General features: G+C 38.7%; 2 protein-coding genes across 2 annotated transcripts; both read right to left on the bottom strand.

The window, feature by feature from the left end:
- Positions 1 to 501: 501 nt before the first annotated feature.
- Positions 502 to 12,264, bottom strand: LOC139713615 (SUMO-conjugating enzyme UBC9-B-like). Its single transcript, XM_071625321.1, has 8 exons — positions 12,014 to 12,264; positions 9,679 to 9,783; positions 9,015 to 9,078; positions 7,653 to 7,672; positions 7,105 to 7,177; positions 6,157 to 6,266; positions 5,290 to 5,369; positions 502 to 3,495 (listed from the first exon to the last, which is right to left on the bottom strand). The coding sequence occupies exons 1-8, from the start codon at positions 12,197 to 12,199 to the stop codon at positions 3,399 to 3,401; spliced, it is 735 nt and encodes a 244-aa protein (XP_071481422.1). The 5' UTR covers positions 12,200 to 12,264; the 3' UTR covers positions 502 to 3,398.
- A 7,131-nt stretch (positions 12,265 to 19,395) lies between these two features.
- Positions 19,396 to 24,640, bottom strand: LOC139713608 (uncharacterized; the record flags this gene model as incomplete). The annotated part of the gene is made up of 4 exons (XM_071625316.1): positions 19,396 to 19,986; positions 21,589 to 22,262; positions 22,700 to 23,021; positions 24,491 to 24,640. Coding segments are annotated over 4 exons (1,563 nt in total), but the record flags the coding sequence as incomplete, so codon positions are not given.
- Between the last annotated feature and the right edge of the window lie 698 nt (positions 24,641 to 25,338).

Genomic DNA, 25,338 nt, shown 5'->3' on the forward strand with positions numbered 1-25,338 from the left:
GTCAAGGCCAAACATATATATATATATATATATTTTTTTTTTTTTTTTTTTTTTGGCAGGGATGCCCTCTAAACCTGACAAGCTACACTCTTGAGCATCATGGAAGAATAACTTACATTTCCAAGGATCACTGGTTGAATGATGCCTATTTGTTTAATCAGCCATAAAGTGATTATCCAATGCAACACATCCAATACACACAGAAGCCGTCATGGGTAAAACACATTCCAAAAGAAACATGATGACTGCGAACAGCCGTGATAGACACAAACATTCAATTTACACAGAACAAATAATTTACAGACAAATTTAATCCTGTGTCACTAGGGCTGGAAAAATATGTCACGATGAACAGGAAATACACAGAAATTCAAATACTGGTCTGAATTTTGTGTTCACTAGCAGGGAATTTGAGGCCAGATCAAGCATATACAGTTAAATGTACCAACTGTAAATTTCATAGAAACACTGGAAGTTTTTCAACAAATACATAATTTCTTACAATTCTAGACAGATTCCTTGATGTTTTTACTGAAAAAAAATACAAAACAGAAGTAAAGAATGCCAATATACCCCTCCCCCATAATCTCCCCAAAAAGTTAATGTGGGTCTCTACATGGTAGAAACACACTGGCCAATGACACAGCACACTGTACAAGTGGCTAAAAAATGGATATAGTATATTCCATCTACTTACATAATCCTTTTTTTTTCTATTTTTGTATTGCAAAGTTTTGAGACTAAAAGTTGGCATATTAGTGCTTCACTAGACAAAGGAGTGTAGGTATTTTGAATGGGCAGAGTATGTGAGACAGGCATTCAAATCACACTTATACTTACATACAAAGTGTAGTATACAGTTTTGACCATTCATTGTACATGTGTAACTGTCATTTCAAAATAGGTCTCTTCTACAAATGTTCTACACATTGGTGAAAGCATGCAGTCCTGATGTTCTATCATGGCATACACTTGTATCCTTCATAGCTCACTTTTGCTTGATTTTTCAGTGTTCAAAGACAAGCTGCTCTAACTGTTCTGAGGATGGGATATTGATGATTTACACCAACATGTCCAGCATTCATGAACTTGTAAGATTTCAAGAGACCTCTGGCGACAGTGTAGACTTAAAAGTCACTTTCAAGAAGTATTGAACACAAGTACATCAATTGAATGAATGCAGTCAAATAAAGGTAACAATATGAGAATTCTTATGAAAAAAAAAATTACAAGTACAGTTGTCATGAGTAGTTATTGGTCAATGAGTCTGTTTGTTTTTTTTTGTTTTGTTTTTTTAAACATGGGTGTTTTCTGGCCATTTCGAGATTGCCTCTTTATTTTTGGACTGCACTGTACCTTGTGTTGTTGCTTCATCTGTTGTACCATAACTCCTACTAATTAACCATCAAGATAATATATCTTTGCAGGTGGCCACAGACTATCTACCTCAAGCAGTATGATAAATAAATTGATTCTTGTGGAAATGTGTCTACACTGAATGACATTTTGCATACACAACAAAATGGTGTCACAACCTTGAGGCCTGTTTAAACATTCCATGAAGCCAGAGGGATAATATGAATGATGGCTGACCGAGTCCAAACTGTCACATTTTCTTTTACTCTGCCAAAATTCGAATATCATCTCCAGTACTGGTATCACACTTGCTCTCTTTCTACCTCTCTCGCTGTCTATAACTGCTCAGCTCTAAATTTCACTTTTGCAGTGCTTTTGTCGGTGAATATTCATCCATATAGCCACACTATGCTGTGGTTTTAACCCCAGTCACTTCTACTCATCAAATGTGCACATAGTGTAAAAGGACACGATTTGCAAATGGTTATTCTTTAAGATATGTGACACACAAAACAACCCAAACATATATTAGTGTATGAAATTGAAAGAAACATGATATTGTACAAATAATTCGATAGAAACTAAACATACACAAGACTACCTCAGAGACACAATCACACTGTCCAATGAGAGTCACTACAACTGAGATTGGCATTGAATCTAGCAACTGCATGACATGCCCGTTCACAAGGGATAAATGCTGATTGACGTATCTGCAGATAAAGATTCGCAGCCTTCCGACAGATTCAGCAAAACAGAGACAGAGGTGGCATGGTCTACTTGTATCAGAGTGCTGCAGTCCCTGACAATGTGTAACAATCCAAAGCTTGTCCTCTCATAGGTTCTCAATGGCCTTTATAAACAAGGAGCACGTTCATACTTGCGAAAGAGGAGTGATTAAAGCAGGACACCATATTTGTATAATTACATAAGCGATCTTGTATAAATGTGCATGTATAAGTCAGTAATGGAGAGCTAAATATGAGTGCTCCCTCTGTCCAAAATCACACAGAGGGGGTACTCTGGTAGCACAGGAATGACTCTGACTACTTTATAAAACTGTTATTTTCGCGAAGATTTAATTTTCAAGAATTTCGCGAATCACCGTCGGTCCGCGAATTTAACAACACGCAAAAATGTCACTGTGCGCCTCCAAATGTTAATTCGCGAAAATTTCAGTACGCGAAAATAACAGCTTATACAGTATTATCTCTTGATGAGGAACTGGTCTTATACCATAAAGTCTACTGACACTCCTACGGCAACAAGCCTATTGGTGATACAAATCGTTGAGATTGAAGGACAAACATTAATCACACGGGAGAGGCCATGCTGCTTCAATAAATCCTGCCCTGTAGTGATGAGAGAACTGCCATTTCGGGAGTGTGAATATGGTGAACAGCCAACCATGTGACTTCAAGCCATTTCTGCAAGTGTGAAGGGTGGGTCTACAGCCCCCCAAATCTCACAACAGCACTTGAATTGGATAAAACCTCATGAAGTTTACACAACTATTTGACAACAATACATGCATAATACTACAACTTACCAACTTACTTTAATTCTGGGGACAACAAAAGCATACTAGGCTTTGGTTAAACTGGAATAAATACACTCCTTTCTCATCATTTTCCTCTCTCTCTCTGTTTTTTTCCCCCACCATTTCTTGGAACAAAGAAGCGTAAAATACGAAACATAGGTTGTGATGAAACGCAGACTGAAAAGGACAAGGTAGGCGACTGGACAAAGTTGCAAACTACAAACTGTGCAATGGCTATCAAAACTCCACAAGCTTTTTGGCGGTGACACAGCTGGTAGGATTCTCCCCTCTCGCACAGTCGGCATCTCCATTGCCACTGCCAAAAACTTGAGGCAGAAGTTTGATTGGTTGCTCTTCCTCACCAGGTCTTTTGTTCACGTTAAGAGTCAGGTGCACTGGTGAATTACGCCACCATTCAAGAGTACAGAGTCTGTTTCTTTCTCTGGAAAAGAGGCGGGGAGTCTCGTGGCCCATGTGCAGTCCCCCACCGCGTCAGCAAGGTCTATGCCTTGGTGCTTTGTTGTTGGTAAAACTCGCCTCCTGGGGCAAACTTCTGCGCTTGCTCTTTCACCTTCCTCTCATATTGCATCCGGTTTTGTCTGAAAGAGAGATGAATGCGTAACACTTGATTACTACTCCTGGTTTAATTTTCAAGAGCATCACGTACAGATTTTCTCACAAATTGCTACTAGCTCTGTTAATTTCATGGTCGCAAAGGTATGGTAATCGTTACTTCACCTTTCACAAAATGAATAAGAACAAGTAACAAGAGGCAAATCTATTATTGGATGTTTTTACTCAGTGATTCCCTGTACATAGACAAGTAGTGTGTTCTGCATTTGGGGTAAAGGGTGATGCACTAGCGTGATGTTACGCCCCAGACATGGCTTCATGTCATGGCTCATGCAGCATGCTAGAGATATACTGCATGCAATCTACTGTTAGCATGGCTTCATTTTTCTTTAGAAAGGATTTTTTTTTTGCGTTTTTTTTTTTGCACGTTTTTACATGCATGCATCGTATTTTCACACTTCAGAGGCATCATGAAAATACAAGGCAATCGCCAAATTGTGTCTCTCCCATTCGCGTACAAGGAATTAATATCTTTTATAACTCCCAGAAGTTAATTGACCTGCTTATGACCTTTGACCTTGTGGTGACCTTCAACACCCTAAGGGACATTTACCATCCAAGTTTGGTCACAAACGGACAAAGGGATCAAAAGTAATGAGCCATAATCGAAACGCGCCATAAAAACTTAACATTGGGCCCTAAAATTTGTTGACCCCTTTCTGTGACCTTTGACCTTGTGATGACCTTTAACTTCCCAAGGGACATCTTCCATCCAAGTTTGGTCACAAACGGACATAGGGATCAAAGGTTATGAGCCACAATCAAAACGCGCCCTAAAAACATAACATTGGGCCCTAAAAGTTTGTTGACCCCTGTCTGTGACCTTTGACCTTGTGACGACCTTCACCTCCCCAAGGGACATCTTCCATCCAAGTTTGGTCACAAACGGACAAAGGGATCAAAAGTTATGAGCCATAAACGAAATGCGCCCTAAAAACTTAACATTGGGCCCTAAAAGTTTGTTGACTCCTGTCTGTAACCTTTGACCTTGTGGTTACCTTCAACTTCCCAAGAGACATCTACCATCACCCAAGTTTGATTGCCATTGTAGCAACATGTGCTGAGTTACGTGTGATAAGAGAGTCTTGCAAGTAAACTTTAACATATGACCTCAAATGACCTTTGACCTTATCATGTGACCTCTTACTGCACCATAACATGAAGGTACCCCCAGTGCATCCATCACCCAAGTTTGATTGCCATTGTAGCAACATGTGTCGAGTTAAATGTGATAAGAGAGTCTTGCAAGTAAACTTTAACGTATGACCTCAAATGACCTTTGACCTTATCCTGTGACCTCCAACGGCACCATAACATGAAGGTAGGTACCCCCAGTGCATCTATGACCCAAGTTAGGTTGTAATCCAAGCAACTTATGTGAAGTTATTTGTCAAAAGAGAGTCTTGCAGGTAAACTTTAACATAGAAAAGAGAGTCTTGCACATACTCTTTAATATATGACCTCAAATGACCTTTGACATCATCACATGACCTCTGACAACACCATAACATGAAGATACCCCTAGTGCTTCTATCACCCAAGTGTGGCTGCCATTGCTGTCCGGTGGGCGAGACAAAAAACCACTGCGAAAATTTCTGCTCATACAGTAACCATCCTGTATGTCGTCAACAAAAAAAAGCTTTGCCCCCACACAATATCATTCACAACTCGACACCAACTGCAAACAAATGTTGTTGTTGTTTTTTTGTCCAAAGGCATGGGAAAATTGCCCTCTCTGGTGTATCCAAAGAATCACTTACTGGTATATTGTGTATGCTTCCGCCTGAGCTGGGTCATTGATGTTGGGGTCATTTAGTAAGTCCTGGATACCCAACAGAATCTGTCAGATAGGAAACCAAAGTTCAGCATGACATGCCAAGAATATTCACAGTGCCTGCAGAGATGTATCCTTCATAAGCTTCAAATACAAATTTCTCTCCAAATAACCTACAAAGTGCCACCAAATCCATATGCTCAAACTTCTCTGCATGGATGGGAAATTCACTGAAATAATTAGTTTCTCAAATTTCCAAGACTACCAGAAGAACCATTTATTGCCTCACTTTTACATCCCAATAGTTGATGTTTATCATTTTATAACATTTTTTTTTCAGTTTTCGAAGCTCTGAGAGATGAAGCAGTGTACAGTTTAAGCATTCAAACATGACTTGAGATAAGTTTTGTAACTGCATACATTTCATAATTCTGTGTCTGTTCTGCTGAAAACAAATGATGCAACAGCTGATTTTCCCCAAAAATTTCACATTTGATGTGAAAAAAGAATGACATGTAAAAAATATACACATAAATATGTTTTCTTTTTCTTTTTTTTCTCTCTCTCTGAACATCTTGAGCAGTCTCAAAGTGTCATTTCAGATCAAACGAAATATGGGAGATACAGCGAATACATGGTTAATTGAGCACTTATTCTAAAAGTAAGAACAAACATACAGTAAAAACCATGGGTATTTCTATGTGCACATTGGCAGACCTACAGGGGATCTCCTAACATGAAAATATTCACAATATGCTCATTTAAGAAATAACGCTCAAAATGATCACTCGCTTGTAATTCACCAACTTTTAAGGAAGTAAATTTCTGCACAGATAGGGCTTTTGCTCCATACCTGTTTGATTGTGACGGCCGGTCTCCAATCCTTGTCCTCGTCCAAGAGCGACAGACAGACAGTGCCAGACGGATACACGTTGGGATGGAACAGGGGAGGCTCGAATTTACCTGCAGGGGAGATGGGGAGACATGCTTCTGATAAGACTGAATGGTGCCACAGATGGCCATTACTATTTACTTTGGTGGAGTAAAAGGAAATCCGCATCCCATGCTCTTGCTCAATGTGCCCAACGTAAAATGCATCAAGGTATAGCACTGTCTCAAGTTGAGCCAACGGGACTCCCTCTGATATCAATAGCTGTAAATTTTGAGGAATTATTCATATTCTTTCATTCTAATTTTAATCATTCACGCTTATGGGCAGCCAAACAAATTCTAAATATCCTATTGTGTGGTTTTTGTTTTTTTTTTCAAGCACAAACCTTGATATAGCAATAGATGATCATGACACTGGGCAGGGACCCCTATACTTTTGATAGGCAACTGCTAATTCCTTTTAACCTGCATGACAGGAAGTTTTACTGCAAGTAGATTTGTACCACATTGACTGCCTCCAGAATTAAACAACTTCCTCTCAGAGTAAAAGCATCTTTTCACTAGTATTCACAAAGAGGTAAAACGAATTTCAATACTTGTTAAAGGTGGTACATCTGTATCTCACTGAGTGGCAAATGTTTGCAAACGTACCAAATTTCAGGTTTTATCAGGGTTTGTATGCACTTGCAATGAAATTCATACAGAGTTTTCATTAATGCAAACAATTGTTCTTGTCAAAAGAAAATTTGTAACATGTTCCAAATTTCTTCATGACAAGAAAAACTGTTTGCAGCAATGAAAACCCTTCGTGAATTTATGAACGCTGATGAAACCAAAAATTTGCTAAAATTTGCTTTGTTCGCAAACATTGCAGTGAGATACCCCCTCCATGCTTTAATCAAGAACTCACATTTAGGAGGTGTTGTTGGGTAATCATCTTTGAAGATCATCCGAAGACGGTAAAGACCCTCTTCCCATGGTGTCTACAGCATGAAAGAAATATATTGAAATTCACACATTTAGTCCATGGCAATTATCTGGCACATCACAAGTAAATTTTGTTCCGGGCCATGTGGTCTGATAATGGTTACAGTTTTTGAAGAATCTACAAGACAAGAAAAATGTTTCTAATTTTGCTGCCCCTTTCATTCCAGTTACAGAAATTTGCACTTGCCTAAAAGTACTGTAACTGTTGTTACATGTCAAATCTAACTTTGGATCACCATTCTGAACACAGAATTGTGTCCTGTGGCCGATGACAATCATTTTCAATGTCTCAGAAGAGGGGGATAACCATGGAAAAGAAAACCAACTTGTTCTGCATTTGACTAAAATATTATGGCAGTGTCCTTCACTACAATTAAATATTCAATATGACTGTAAATTCCCCTTTCAGAGTAGAATATCATAACGAAATCCCTCGTACTAATGAAATAAATCAAAATATTTAATACTTACATTTGTTTTTCCTGGAATTGCTGAAAAAAAAACACACAACAGAGAGGAGAAAGAAAATTATACACATTCAAAATCTAGCACAATTTCCTTGTGATGCTCAAACAAAAATATCTATATCAAGTGGATATCTTTTAGCAGTCATCTCATGTGTTTGGAGAAGAAAAGTTTTAGATGAAGAGAAAACAACTATTAAATACAACAAATGTCTAGCATTAAGAGTAAACAGCATTGATTCCTACTGTCATCACTTGCACATTAGTTCAGGTACAGATATTTCAAGCATGATAATTTTCATTTTTTGGGGCAATTATTTGTATAGGGCCCCATTTCTCTCTCTCTTCTTTCGATCTTTAAAATAACAACAACAACATAATTTTCATTTCTTTCTCTCTCACCATAAATATCAATATTCATTTTTGATATTTCCTTTTATTTCACAGACAGCATGATATAATCAGTCATGACTGCTGTTTTGTTAGAAGAGGCAGCCAGGCTTTAAAACAAAGTGCCAATATCAAGTCAAACTGCAAACACGTGATATAAAATGAGCTACTTTCATCAAGTGCTATGCTCTACAGAGAGTAAGTATACAGTAGATTAGGATTATGGTGACCACTTTCTTCATCAGCATTCTGTCTCTTGTTAATTCTTGTATACTGTAAAACTGGAAACTTTCACCCATTTCATGCAACCAGACACTAGAGCAAAAAACAAAACAAAAAACCTTTGCTTGCTATAGATGTACTACTACATGTATGTAATATCTTGATCCCCAGAATTAAAAACATGCGAAATTCATCGTACTTGGGTGAGCATGAAAATACTTACTTTTACAGTATTCTGAACATGCAAGCTAGCCCATTTTAGTTTCTATCTTTATTTGTCCATTCAAAAATTTTCTTTGCCTCTCTCTGCAAAGGCATCCATTGGCTATGTTAGATACACATGATCAATTCAAAAGCAGCTTTTGCTGCATCCATTCTCTCTTTACTCTTTGCTGGTGTTAATATGATACAGTGCACTCCCATTATAACGAACACGGTTATAATGAAATTCCGGTTACAACGAAGTAAAAATTCAGGCTACAAAGTTAACCCCACTTTGTTCACGATTGTTTATTTGTTTGGTTATAACAAAATTTTGATACAATAACGAAAAAATTCTGGTCCCAAGGACTTCGTTATAACGGGAGTCCACTGTACAATGTTGTCAGAAGCGCATCTGGTCTCTGACCATTACTTTTGAGGAAAGAAGGAACAAAGTGACATCCACATGTAGCATGTCATGCCTCTTTGGGTGAGTTGTGCTATTAGCACCACTGCACTGTGCAAATATGTACTGTACTACAATTGTATATCTTACCACATTCCCAGTTCATTAGATTTAATGTGCCATCTGCATTCTTGGTTGGTTTAGCTACAAAACCCTGGAGAAATATGAACAAGAACAAAGACATTAATTACTTTCTACACAGTTGATACAGCTTTGAGGTTCGTCTATAACAGGAGATTTGGACAACACGTTATTCCTGATTTTATTGTTACAAATCAATGGGCTTGACAACTAAACAGGTCAATTATGTTTGAAGCAAATATTTCCTTCTATATCTCCATTCATTTCTCTTAATATCCAAATCACAGACCAATATCCTTCCATCAGGAAATCAGATTTGTAGATTTGTAGAATGGAAGGAAAGACAGTACTAGAGGCCTGCCAACACTAAAACAACACAATTGTAACCAACTTCATGTGTTCACTCCCTTCGCCCTCCCCCCCCCCTAAATGTCATCTGAAGTTTGCCCTGACGACCAAAAGTACATGAAGTAGTTTTTAAACAGTGAAAGTCACCAGGAACTGTTTGTCAATCAGAGATGGATTACATGGATGACCATAGGGTACAGTAAATGGATTGCTTGCTAACATTACCACAGACACTGCTAAAGTGTATTCTCCTGTTTCTACAATAATACAATGTACATGTACCTCAGAACAAAGGCAGAGAAACATAAACACAGAAAACACTCACAAATGGATGATCTTTCCTCCATGCTTTCCTCTCTTCTGACAATCTTGTGATTGCGATCCCAGACATTTTAGGCAGAGTTGAAGTCACAAAATCTTGCACTAGGTTCTACATGAAGAAGTAGTAGAAGAAGAAGAAGAAGAAGAAGAAGGAGAAAAAAGAGAGGAATGTAATTATGAAATTAATCGAAAGTGGAATAAGCGCTATGCACACACTGAAAGAACAATTCAAAGATTTAGAGCTTACTGCACCTCTCGGGCTCTATTTAGGGTCTACATATGTTTGTTTCTTGGGTACCTATAATGTACTGTACATGTACACTGTAGACTGGCAAATTGTTCCTTGTGTCATTCGACGGGTGCATTGTAAGGCTAAAGTAAAGAGTTGGCTTCTTGCAGATTGACAATGGACAAGCATTACCCTATAGACACAATAAAAGAAGTGGATTACCAGTGTATGCTTTATGAATAAGCTGGACATCTGACAGAAATGGCACACGCACATGCTACCCAATCAAGACCCATATCCATTAAAAAAACCTGCACCAAGATTTCACCTCCCGTGCCAAAATTCGACCGCATGTAAAAGCGTTAAGCATACACTGTCTGGGACAGTAGGTTTCTTCATGTGGTCTGTATCTGGTCATCAGGGATATGTTCCGCGGAGACTTCGTCTGGCTTCACGGATCCCCTCATATGGAGGAAAGCCGATACACTAAAAAAAATGATAAAGATAAAGACTCCTCCCGACAAACAGATTTTTCTGTTTAGTCTTTGACCTGATCTAAAATTATAAATACAATAATATTACAATGCAACATCAATGTCAATGATCCAATGTAAAGTTTACGCAATAATTTTACATTACCAGCACGGCAGCAGCACCTCTAGCACGAAGTCTACATAAAAAGCGGACTAGAAAGTTAACCAATTTAGAAGTTTATTAGTGGAAAATTGAGCAAAGAAAATGGGATTCCATTGGGATTCGAACCCGAGACCTCTGGATGCTAGCCCGGTGCTCTACCGACTGAGCTATAGAAAGCCCTAGTTCAGTGTTCGTCCCAGAATTCACGTTCTAACAATTAGACTATGCATTGTGACACTCACACTGCAAATTCCTAACGTTAGGGAGGTAGACACTCTTTTCCCTGAGCTGAGTGATGAAAGAAGCTGACTATTCCCACAGTAGCGATCATATCATATCATATCGTCATATCATCATATCATATCATATATCATATCAGCAAAATTCTTAAGAAAGCCCAAAATGTGCAGAATGTCATCCGCAGGAACTTATGGAATTGTGACATGAAAGTGAAATCTGCTACATATCTGGCTCTAGTGAGACCCATACTCGAATACGCATCATCCATCTGGGACCCTACAACTAAACACTCCATCAACTCTCGAGAGAGAATCCAACGGCAAGCAGCCAGATTCTGCACGAACACCTATAACGTTACCAGGGAAGAGGGATCTGTTACAAGGGCATTATCTGAGTTGGGCTGGGAATCGCTCCAGACAAGGAGGAGAAAGCATCAGAGGCTTTGCATGTTGTACAAAATGAAAAACGGTCTAGTCAATGTCCCCCTGTATAATTACGTTCAACCCAACGCACGTGACACCAGAGTAACAATCAAAAATTCATCCAACCACGACACAGAGCTAACCTACAGTTTTCTGGGATTCCTTCTTCATAACGACTGTTAAAGACTGGAACCAACTCCCCAACGCAACGCAGTGGTTCAATGTCCATCATTGTCCCTGTTCAAGCAAAATCTGATGCAATTTCAATAGTCGCGCTCTGTCCACACGTAGTGCTCCTCTACAAGTTAGCGTGGATGTGTCTTCCTGGACATTTTGCTGACTAAACCATACAGATACAGATTAGCTAGAGTTCTATGTATGACTATTATAACTAACTGTTAGAATTTAAGCCAGTAAAATTATTCACAACTGTGTGAAGGAGCGCCCCGGGGTTAGAATATCGGTAAATTACGTGACTAGGACCCAGGCAAACCAAATGAATCAGAGAGGGTTTAAAAGAGGGTCGTGAGGGTACTGAGCACAGCATAGTAATGAAAGTAATAATTATGCTGGCGCAGCAGAACACATCACACCAACCGGCCAAGCAGAGTGAGATCGAGGGCGCATACGAGTTGCGACCATGATTGCACTGCACTGCGCTTACGATACCCATCCGTGCATGCATCTGAGAGGAGCCGACGATTGCTGCCAACAAAACGTGCACGTTACACCTTCACTCGGAAGGGGTTTAATTCACTCCATTCGTAAAACATGAACGAGATTATGTGACACAAGATTAACAAGGCCCTTACCTGTAAATACAAATACACTTTCGGAGACAAAAATACAAACTTCCGAACACGCTCCGATGTTTTCCAAATACAGTGTATGATTGATTGATGCGACGTCGAGTACGGGTACGATCGAGCAGTGAAAAAACGCGCCTGTATTATGTACGTACGGTGTACTAGTGTGTCAGTGCGTAGTATGTACAGCATGCATACAGAGTGAATGTGTGTAATACAAAATAGCGTGTGCGGCCTATGTAAGCATGGGATTCGCTTCAATCCCCACGATCACGTACTAAAATGAACGAAGAGGGAAAATGACAAGGTCACGTGATGTATTTGCTGCAAAGTCGAACTGTCTGCCAAATTGAGAGTAGCTTCACCAACTACAGAGGGCGGCTTACTAGTATTTTTAACAGCACCCGACGCTGGGAAAAACATAAAAACTGGACAGAGAATAAAGGAAAAGGGAAAATCAAACACCATGATAAAAGCTAGAGGTCTTCACTGTGTCTCTTTTGTTTGTGTGCATGGTCATACACATGAATATTTCACTTAAATAGATTGATCATTATATGTGGGAAACTGAAACACGCAAACAGGGGAGCTCAGCGACAGAGCGGAGGTAACCCCCTTACACTGCACACGAGGAAGCTTTTCAACCATCTGTGGTGCACTTTTGTAACTAGGTGGTATCCCACCCGATCCAGGGACTTATGCATTTTTAGAACTGAAGTTCAACGTCACGATCAGATGAAAATGGATTATACATAATAGTTCAAGGACAATGATTATGAACGGTTAATTTGTTATATCTGACTCCTGTCTTTAGGCGTCTGCGTCTTCATTGTAAATACATACTTGATAAAGTCTATGGAGATGGACCAAAGGGGAGGACGTGTAAGGGAGGGGGGGTCTATATATACCCGGCACGAGGGAGCTTTTACATTCGATCTGGTGCACACTTTTAGGGGAAAATTAAGACTTTTTTTCGATCAAAAAGTGAGAAACGTAAATCAATATTCAGGACAATGTGAATGGCATGAATTGTGGGGTTTTTTTTTAGGCATATTGTGCGGGTTTTTTTTTCTCACTGTGTTAGTAGTGGAACGAGAGGCAAGGGTGCGGGAGGAGGTATCAGCTCCCACACAAGGGATCTTACCTTTCTGGAATCGGAAATTCAACGATTTGGTGCACACTTTGAGTGGAATTTAAGAAAATCCTAAGTAAAAAGTAACAGAAATATGTAAATACCGGTAATGAGGGACGATTTGATGCTTCGGGATTGACCCTTGAACTCTTCCTCCTTTGCTCCTTTCCCTGTCCTCCTCTTCATGTCCCTCTTTTATGTCCTCTTTGACCTGTTTATCTTTCAGCGAGTATGGATGTAAGAGAGCTGCTTTGTTTCTGTCTGTGTGTGCGATTGTGTACGTAATAATTATGATTCTTTTGTTTTATGTTCCCTCTCTTTCTCACGCAATTTGTCTTATCGTTTCGTCAAACTTGACTAAACTACTACCATTAACTGCTCACGAGGGGACTGCATTCTACTAGTTAGGTTGTGTGCTCCAATTTCACTTTTTTTTTTGCAGTATCACTCCCCCCCCCCCATTTTTGACATCTATTCCTTATTATACGATTAAGTTACAGTTTGCCTATGCATCTCCTGAAACTTATATGTTTTGTTTTATTGTAAAAAAAATTATCTGCATTAATTTCGCTTGAATATGCAAAAGTCACATTTTACTCTACGTTTTCGTTATGCAAATGTCATACGTATTGTATACTTTTGTCAGAAATGATGAAATGAAATCGAGGTATTTGTAACGTCTTGTTCCGCTTGTGTGTCTTCAATTTCTTCTACACCTTATAAAATTATTTCCCATGACATTGGAGGTGCCCAGCGCTCAGCGGCAATGAATGAAAAAAAAATGCCATAATCATCAATGACAATGCCATGTGGGTCACACTAGGATAACGAGATGCGAAAAAAATCTAATTTACTGATTAAATTACCTGAAAATCTTTTCTCTTAGTCCAAAGAAAAAGGGAGTTTGAAAATCCGGGGGGAGGGGGGAGGGGTTGCCCCGCCCCACCCCATCCCGCTTGCATGCGGTCATGTTTGCATGTAATAATCTTTCTCATTTTAGTTTTATCATGTGCATGATGATATTATTATTTTGCTTTTCCAATCTTTTTCCAATCCTTTCTAAATTTCACCTCAATGTGACAAACGCTCGAGTGGTGGAAAACTGTTGTAGGTTTTATTATGGTACGCTTTGAGTGTTAAATGAGTAACGTGTGGTAAACCTGAAGAAACTGTTCTAAAAATAACCTTAGCTAGTATGTATTGATCAGGATCAGACAGGTGTAGCGTGGCTTGAGAATAAACAACAGCAAAAGTGGGAGAGGGGAATGCACTGTGGCAGATTCCCATTGCGAGTACTTGATGAAGACATCACACCTGTCATCGTATCACACACACTCACGCGCGCGCTTTATACCATGCATAATGATAAATGTATAGGCCCTATTTATAAATTGTAATATGTTGTGTAATATGAATTCATTATCGGATATATATATAACATCTTCATAACATTACATGTATATTTATGATATATATATATATATATATATATATATATATATATATATATATATATATATATGTTATATACAAGGAGGAATGCATTAAATGCCAATTAATCCGAATTTCCGGGGGCCTCCCCTTCGTCGGGGATGAAAGTGCAAATATATACATGTTGAGATTTCACGTATTGGCTCCACGAAGAAATGAAGAAACAAACTGGTAATGCATTTTTGGCCAATAAAGCACGAGTTTATTCGACTCCAATTTTCGGCGTCCTACGCCTTCTTCAGAAGTCTTGACATTGCTGTCAAGACTCCTGAAGCGATGAGGACGCCCTACAACGTCCCTATATCATACGTCCACACGACCCCAAGGCGTAGGACGCCCCTAAAATTTGAGTCAAATGAACTCATGCTTTATTGGTCAAACATGCATTACCAGTTTGTTTCTTCATTTCTTCGTGGAGCCAATACGTGAAATCTCAACATGTATATATTTGCACTTTCATCCCCGACGAAGGGGAGGCCCCCTGAAATTCGGATTAATTGGCATTTAATGCATTCCTCTATTGTATATATATATATATATATATATATATATATATATATATAAGCTTAGTCTGATAAGAAAGAGTAAAATCTTACGAGTATACCGACGCTGTGAAAATTTGATCAAAATTGGGTAATGATCAAGGAAGTTATGAAATTCTGAACATACTCTAATTGCTGCAGAATATGCAAATGAGTGAGCTGATGATGTCATCACCTCACAAATTTCCATTGATCGTGTACAAAAAAAAATACAATGACGAAAATTTACTGCTTCTCTTACTGAAGCGTACAACATGGTGTTATGCCTAGCTGAATAACTTCAGAATAATGATCAGATGATTAGTTAGATATATCAGGATTTGAGACTATAGAACATAAGGGTTTAAATGAAAACTGGAAATTTCTAAATTGTATTATGTACAAACTGTATGGAAAATTGTGAGGGGATGACATCCTCACTTCACAATTTGCACATTTTTTCATATTGACTGTTCAAGAATTGTTTCCTGAAATATTAGCGAAACCTCAAAATATCATAATTCCATTATTTTCCCGATTTCGATCAAATTTTCATTACGGTGCTATAAGAAATTTTTACTCCTTCTTTTCAGACTAACGTTAAACTGCACTGGAAAAAGACACCTTTTGTGAACAAAGCATGCATGAAATCTGAATACATTACAGAATCAGTCAATTCTGAGTCACCAGACTTGCAATTTTTGTACAAGGATGCTACAAGCACATAATGTTCGTCCTCGAATAGAGTGATAAAGAAATCTCTTTATTTTTTTTTTTTTTTTTTGGGGGGGGGGTTACATCAAATTATTTCATGTTTGACGTTCATTGATACATACAAAAGGTGGGCGCTTAGAGATTGTCATGATTATCATCATAAATCATATTTGTTTACATTTTCACATAATTACGTCTCTTGTTTCAGCACTTCATTTAAAGTAAAATTTCCAATTCCGAACACTGTTTTGACATGTAGTATTGTAAGACGTACACTTCTATAGCTGTTGAAGGGGACTTACCTAATATAGAATATACAATTGGATTCGATGCAAAAATAGTTGGGTACAATACATATATTCGTTTAAGGAAAGTCGGACCAAACCTTTCAAATTAAACCAATTTCCAAGTTTTGGTTAATGCCATATGACGCCATCACTGCCATAAGAAGACTACAACAAATAGTGATGTCATAGTAGGGCAATGATACAAAGAAAATATCAAGAGAATTCAACAAAATGTAATTCTTTGAATGTAAAGTATACACTTTCCGTCGACTTCTTACTGACAATTTGATAAGAGTCGTGAATCTTGTTCCCCTGCCTTCTGAAGAAGGTAAGTCAAGTGCTCTTTCATTATGTTAGAAAAATGAAAATGATATATTGAATTTTCTTTATATTGTCCTTTGCATATCAAATGGTGATGTCATTCAATATTGTTGGAGAATCATTTATGCACTTGAAAAAGGAACTCGATAGGTGAATTTATCCTGGATGGTCCAATTTAAAAACAAAAACAAAACACAGACATAGAACTAAACACTCGAGTAAGTTATTCCACTTTGTACAGAAATGAAGCAAACATCAGCACTGCTCACCCTTCTTACCAGATCGAGAATAAGACTTGTTAAACAAGGCACAATACTATTGCCAAATACATTTCAGAGAACATTTTTTTTTTTTCATAGATTTGTCTGTTAAAGTTTATTTCCACTAACACTTTGAAAGAGAACTTGGTTCTGAAAAAGGCGCTGAATCTCCTCGAATCAGAGAAGAGACATATACTCATTAAACGTTTTCTTTTAGACATAAGCCTATATATGGGTATTAAGAATGTTGATTGCTTTCAGTACATTTTGTTTACTTCTTGCCCATATCATTTACTTTATTATACTGCTAGTGGTGACAATGAGTCAATTCAATTAACTGAAATCAACTTTTATTTCAAATATCACGTTTTTGCTTTCGATTCAATTTTAAGAAAAAAACAACAACAACGTATTACAAGATATAAACATACATGATATGAAACTATAGTTTGATAAAAATGATTTCGTTAAAGTCACTGTCAAATCGACATTCATTATCAAAAACATTGATAATAACCTATGCAAATTTTGGAATCAAGTCCTCCAAATAATGAATTGAATGTTGCGGCTTGATAATAAAAACAAACAAGCAAGCAAGCAAACAAACAAACACGGTTTTCCTCTTCGAGTTTGATTGTGTGTGTGTGTTTTTCCTGTTACTAGTTACAACGGTTTAGCAACGTTATGATTTCTATAATGTATGGTCACACAGCAGATGCCCCACGTCATAATGTGCTGGTATCACAGTCATGGTCATGAATTAATAAAAGGAGTGCTGTATCGCTGCATTTCAATAAACATACTTTGGTGTTGTGCAACCACCGGCGGACAAAGATTCTGGGTATGGAAATTTACACAGAGAAACACACACACAAACACACACACACACATTTTTTTTTTTTTGTGTGTGTGTTTTATGATATTCTTTATTTTGATTTCACTCGATATCAGGTCCATGTTAACTTTGTATTTCCTTTTTAACATACAGTACAATATATTTTGGGGTTTGATTTTTGTTGCGTTTTTTGCAAATCATACCATGTATACGAAAAATGACATAAAATTGTGCATGACTCTCATAAAAAGCTATCTTGATCAACTTAATCAAGCCAATCCATATCTGCCTCATTACACACACATACACACACACACACACACACACACACACACATATATGTATGTGTAAATTAAACAAATGCCCCGAGAGCCTCTATAGTTGAATAATGATCCCGAGGTGATAGCAGCGGGCCGCAGTTCTAAAGAAACTAGAGCTCATCCTGTCACGAAGGAATCCATAATTTCATCAGAGGCTCGAAACAGTGCAATATCTATTTGTTTTATATCTTCAAACAAATATTTTAATGAAATGCAAAATGTCTTCATTTACAATAAATGTCATCGCAGTAGTTTGGTTACTTGTTCACTTGCGTGTATAACTGTTGCACAGACGATCAGCGTACCGCGCGCAGTGGACGTGATGTTACACGATGGTCTACAATGACTATCGATGAATATACCATAAATATTAAGTCATATTCATGGTATAGTATACACACTATACCATAAATATGACGTCACAGTTTGACATGTCTTTCTCAATCGTCTTTTATCTTTAACTTAGCAATAAAAATGTATTAATATACACATGTTTGGTCACATGACAATATCATTATGTAGACCAATCAGCGAAAACAATTTCATTATAAATACATTGTAATTATGCACAAAGCCGCTCGATGAAAAGTGAGAAACAAACATTCTCCTCCCCTTTCTCCGGAAGAACTTCTCCTCCTTCTTTTTTTTTTTCTTTTATACCTCGATTTCTGTTTTCTTTCGTTTGTTTTGTTGGGAAGCAGGTTTTCATCTCTTCTCCCGTTCCTTTAATATTGACAAGAGAAGTTAAGAGCAGATTCCAAGATGTCTTATTTTCATAGTGGTATAATTTCTGTGAATCTGTGGAGTTATACCAGTAATGAAGGAAGTATAATAGTTAGATGCTTTAAAGGACCTGTATAGTTTTGGTTGAGACCTAACTTCAGTTTTTTAACATTTTTGAGTGAGATAATGAGAAACCTCTTATGAAATATGAAAGAGCACGTAATTCCAAGAGGAATTCAATGTTTATTTGATGAAAATTGGTAATGAAATGGCTGAGATACCCAAAACAGAGCAATACGAATAAAATGTGGGACCCACATTTCATTACGATCGCTATGTTTTACATTGTTTTTTGGATGTCTCAGCCATTCCAAAACCGATTTTCATCAAATAAACTTTGCATTCCTCTTAGAATGGCATGCTCAGTACTATTTCATAAGTGATTTCTTGGTATCTCGCAAAAAGTTAAAAGCCAAATCCTCGGCTCCACCAATACTGTACCATCCCTTTAATTTTTCTGTGAAAGAGAGCCGGTTGATGACTACTGATCAGCTTCTCTACGACTTCCGGGTCACAAGATGAATTATAAGGAAAGATTTAAGCAACGAGAGGAAGTGTTAGCCCATGTTTTGAATACAACACTACTTGTTCTGAGAAAGCAAGTCATTTTTTTTTTGTTACACATGCTTGGTTTGCTAATATTCATGGCTATATGAACAAGAATTTGATTTTGGCACATATAAAAAAAAAAAACCACAACAAACAACAAGCTAAAAACGGCGCATTATCATAGGGATAAGCTGTTTGTCTATCTGTTCAATCTTTTCCAGAGGTTCAACATCAGTAAATCAAACCAAATGCATACTTCTTGACAGAGGTTTGGATGGGAGGCAACATTTCCAGCTTCAGACCAAGACAGAAATGGGTAATTGACTCTTGAACATTGTAAAACAATCACTCATGTGTCCGTGCTAGGATTTAATGTTGTGAAACACACGTAACTGCCGTCAGAGGAGGGGCTATCCGTCGAATTGCCGGGGGTGTAATAATAAAGATTCTGATCCCCAAACTGCAGGGCGACGAAAAGACCGATCAGGGTGAAAAGCATCGTGATCCGCATTGAGCACTCGACTGGATCTTGCTCCCTGAGGAACTGGAGCAGGCGATACCAAAATCGCTCGTGGCGGGCGCGCCGCAGCTCCAGCAGACGATATCGAAATCGCACCCAGATAAAGTTGATGCTTGCGCCACCTATGGCGAAGCAAGGCAGGCAGAAGAACATGAGATTCTCCAGAGCCATAAGGCCGTTGATGTACATCTGAATGCCCCAGTTCAGCTTGCACTCGTGGCTGAACAGCATGTAGTTCCAAGTCACCTGAAACAAGGAGGAACGCAATATTGCACAATGATCTCGGTGACCAAATACTGTACTGTACTTTAAAAACAAAGACATGTCAATATAACAAGGCAATATTGACACAACACTGAAGCATGACCTGTGCAACGCAAAATACCATTGTGACTACGGAAATTGAATTTCAGTTTCAGTTTCAGTAACGCAACGTCGCATTATGGACAGAATAGAAGACAATCACATTTTGACTACCGAAACACAATGTTGCACCTACCTGCATTAACAAACTCTTTGGTTAATAACCTACAGCAAGGTACACAATATCGTATTACTTTCATACTAAAAAAAAATGTAATCACAATACGATCTTGCATGACTACCACTTACGAGACGAAAACATCACACTATAATGACCACAGTTACGCAATTCTTAATTTTGACAATAGTAACATAAACAATGATGACCAATCAACATTGCATTTTAAGTGCAATAGCACACCGCACTACTATAAGACAACTGTATAAAACACGTGATACATGCTAGTTATTCAGACGGTTCGTTAATCCGAAAATTAAAAAAAAAAAGGTTCGTTATTCCGAGGGTCAGATGTTCAAAAGCATACATACAAATTCCGTATACCTATAGAAGTTCTTTGATCAGAAAATGAAATAGGATTCGCTGCTCCAAATAATCCGAACATTAATTTGTGGCGTTATTTCGAAGGTTCGTTAGTCCGAAAATGAAATAAAGGCTCGCTATGTCGAAGGCTCGTTAATCTGAAATGAAACAAGGTTCATTATTCCGAAGGCTTGTTAATCCAAAATAAAATAAGGTTCGTCCTTTTGCAGGTTCGTTAGCCCGCAAATGAAATGAGGTTCGTTAATCTGGAAATAAAAGAAAAAAGAGGCTCAAAAGTGCCTATACTTACGCGACTTCGAATTAAGATCTTTGATTCGTTTTCGGATTAATAAACCTTCGGAATAACGAACCTTTTATTCATTTTCGGATTAACGAACCTTAGAAGAGAAACCGTTAATTTTCATTTTTGGATTAACTAACCTTCGGAATAACGAACAGTATCATTTGCGGAATTACAAACCTTCGGAATAATAACAACACATCACGTAATGATCGCAGTTGTACAACTGCACATAATGAGTACATACCCAATACAGAACACCATGCACAAATACATTCTATCAGAAGACATGCGGATAAATGTCTTTTCCTTTCTTTTCATTTTCGGAAATAAAAGAGATGTCTTTGTGTGTCACTGTCACCCATGCATATTTGTGCCTTATGCAAACTGATGGTTTGAAGCACATCTTTATAAGTAATCTAGTGATATGGCGCTAATGAGAATGAATGAATTAATTAAAACTGTCAATTTGATAAGTAAAAATGAAGGTGCAGAAAATAACAAACAGCTCCTAATCATTAATGAAATTGTCTGAGAACGATCATTGCATCGGCTGAGGAACGTTTATAGTTGTAGTGTGTGTGTATGTGTGTGTGTGTGGGGGGGGGGGGGGGGAGTGTTGTATGTGGGTCTAATTCCTCACCCCGAAGAAGAAGAAGTTAGAGCTGATTAACGGTCAGTATAAAAGACATCGGATCCTCACCTGAGTGGCTAGAGACCAGGTGAGCACTCCAAACACCATCACCATCCACCCATTGGTCAGCTGTCGCAGGGTCTTGAAGTCCTGGACCGTCGAGGCAAGCTTTGCTCTGCACATGTCAAGGTGGTCGACGTGTTGGCGAACGAAGCTGACATCGAGTCTCAGCTGGGGCTCGAAGGAGATCCTCAGCAGGTATATGATGTAGGAGAACACGCCGTACAGTGTCAGCACACACAGACAGGTGATGATAGCCAGGTAGCTGTGGAGAGAGAGGCTCGTTGAGTTGAGAACGACTGCGTAGAAGAGGAGGCGGTAGATCGCGGTGAACGTTGGGTAACCGACGCAGGCAACTAGGAAGAGCTTGTTCGGCAGCCCGCGCTCGGTGAGGTCGAGATACTGCAGCCGACGCACAATGTACCGACTGTCAAGGGCGTGGGGCCAATTGGCGAAACGTGTTATGTTCGTAATGTTCTGGATGAGCGTGAAGAGGCAGAGAAACGGGACGCTACCGCCAAAAATGAGATAGGACATGTAACTGATGTATCGTAGCAGGTCCTTCTTCCTTCCCCAGTACATACGGGCATAGAAAAGGGCATCGTACAGGACAAGGGAGAGGTACAAGCAGAGCAGGAGCACAGACAGGACTCCACTGCCACGGTGATTCCATGCGCGGAGACCTAACAGAAAAGAGGAAATTTATTCTCTTGTGAAGCCCATTTATTGATCAGTGCTCTTCCATATGGCCCACTCAAAAACAGAAAATAATATATACCATCGTGGAAAATGAGAAAAAAAAATGTACAAAGAAAGAGAAATTAAGGAAACAGGACATGATATACCCAGGCTCTGCATTCCCGCCATTGACTTATTTTCATATCGTCCGCAAAATTTCCTACATCACACAAGGTCTTTGTCCAACAGAATGTAGAATCCCAGATTACACGCTAGAGTAACTGACCAACAAATTGGAGGTTCTCATGGATGTAAATAAGTACCGATTATTCAATGTTTTACTATGCCATGATAAAAAACGTATCGGGTTTGGCTCGAATAAACGACTAATGTCCACTAGGGGCAAATCTGAAACTTGATTTAACAAACAAGCTTTCCTCACCGATATCCTTGTCGCTGTACGTGCGATACTGGCCTTTACCGTCCCACCACAGTGCGTCGCAAACTCGACATCGACCTTTCCTTCCATCATCATCGTCACCCGCTGTGTCGGCCTCGCTTTTGTCCGTCACAGAGTACCCCTCGTCGTCGTCAACATCACTATTATTAATGTTGCTTCTCGACGTCTTCTTCAGCAGCCCATTTGCAACCCTCATGCCATCGGACGGGTTCTCAGCTTGCAAAATGGTGTCGATATCGGTGTCGATGCCGATCTCCGGGGGTCGCAAATAGGACTGACCATGACGTCGTAAAGCCGCGAGTAACTGCGATAAACATGACATAGAAAAATAGCGTCAAGAGCTGTTTGCGAAGAAAGTGCTCTGGTTTTGACTAACGCATATCACTTTCATCAAGGAAAGGAATAAATCGACATTTTTTCTTTCATCATCCCGCTTAAAAATACAGATCCTGTGAAAATGATGTTTTTCCGTCACTTTCATGATATGAGTTGTCATCCAGTGCGTAATGGGAATTGGCACAGCTGCACATGCTTCATGACTATAAATGTTGAAAAGATTGGAAATATTCACATTTTCGTAAGAATTTGAGCTTCCAGCGTTCACTGCATTTCTTTAAAAGGTATAGATAATTACACCAAAATATATGTGTGAACTGAGTGAATGCAGCAATATCAGTAGAACACCTCAGTAAAGTTTGAGGGAAATTGGACAATCCATTCAATTCCCTTCGAATTTTAAAGTTTTGGTGCGGTGCTGCCATCGCTGGATGGGAAGACAGTAACAATTTGTGACATCACTGAAGGACAACAATATAAAGAAGACTTAAACATAATTTGACAAAATTTCATTTTTCTTCAAAAGTATATTATAGGCATGTCTTTGACTTGCTCTTGGCATATTATGATAGAGGTAATATTCCCCCTGCTTTCCGAAAGAGGCATGTCAAGTACTCTTTCATTATGCTAGAAGAATAAAAATCATTTTGTTGAGTTCTCTTTATATTTTCTTTACATCGTTATCCTACAGTAAAGTCATGAACTGCTGTAGTCTTCTCGTCCATCAGCAGCGATGGCGGCACCTAAACTATAGAAAAGATAAGTCATTAATTTTGAACGGTTTGCCCGATTTTCCTCAAACTATATTGATGTGTTCTACTAATTCATTGCTGCATTTACTCAATCCACATAATTTGGTATACATCCCCTTTTAATTTAATGTAACTTGCCGTATTCGATAGCTCTGGTGTAGAATAATGCATCGCATGGATTATCTTCGGGGAGCGATTAAACAGAACATTGCACCCTGACACAAAGAATATAAGTAATTAGTTGATATCATGTAACTGATTTAAATGATCTGTATTTCTTTTTCAATCGAATTGAACTCGAACGAATTTCCCCTTGTGATCACCGTTCGACGCAGGTTGTCATAAAACTTTGATGTTTATTTTGTTCTTTTGACTTATGTGTATGGTTGTTCAAATTTATCATTTTGCATGGTATCATCTCGTAACTGAGCGTATGAACGTAAAATATTTGCAAACACTTTTTACTGGGAAGACAATACTTGCGACAGTTCTATAGATACTATAAACTGGTAAAAACAGAAGCATGGATGACGACAAATGCTTAGCGCCTTAACAAAAATTGTAACATTAATGCCTTAGCGCACGTTTTACATCCAAGTGGTAAAACGTAAGGGCTGAATTGTTGACACAATTTAGTCTGTGCAAATCTTCTCATGTTTAGACTGTCCCTGTGGGAGATGGTTACCTGTGTACCAGAGCCATGTCGAGCCATTAGATCAGCTTCCTTCAACTTCTTTTGGTAGCAGTCCTGACAACATCGCTTCTCCACCACAGACCGACTCCAGAAGAGACCCAGGTACTTCAAGCTCAGCCACAGAAACCACGGCCACTTCCCGCCACTTTTTGTCTCGCGTCGACGTCTGCCACTACCGCGCATACCGCCATCCGATGGTTCATCGTCTCCTGGTGCGGTTACCTGTGTGATATCATCCCTCGCGGTAGGACCACCGCCATTAACTTGGTTGCTCAGCGCAGAGGTTCTCCCGTTTGATGTACCTTCTCTGTTGTGTCCCAAGCTCGGGTCGTCGCGTCGAACGTCATCGCCGTCGTAACGGTTGTCGAACGATGTCGTACAGATACCGATTTGTCTTCGTCCACTGCTCTCACCCGTTTGGTAAGACCGCATAGAGCTGTTGGCCCGTATGAGGGGATCTCGCTCGGGTACGCCCATATCTTTGTAAAAAATTTATATGTAAAGACTTCACATTGTTGTTAGTGGACTAATAACTTTAAATATTCTCATTCAATTATAAGCTGACTTAATTAAAAATCATTCGATCAGAAATGGTTAATCCCGCCCTTCAAAATCTGGCAAAGCATGAGACATATCTATTGGTGTTTTTTTAGTTATACAAAAACTTCATAAAATGTTTCATTGGTCATAATCACTATGCAAATTACATGAAGTGATGAACACCAACTGAGAAAGTCTGGCATTGACATTCCATTGATTTATCACTTTATAAATAGGCGAATAGGTGGAATATGTATCTCTGTAAATGTTTACAAGTCTATTACTATTATTTATAGTGC

This window comes from Diadema antillarum, unplaced genomic scaffold, assembly GCF_040938485.1.
Source record: "Diadema antillarum isolate AM-2024a unplaced genomic scaffold, OU_Dant_1.0 seq00002015_RagTag, whole genome shotgun sequence".
NCBI classification, from domain to species: domain Eukaryota; kingdom Metazoa; phylum Echinodermata; class Echinoidea; order Diadematoida; family Diadematidae; genus Diadema; species Diadema antillarum.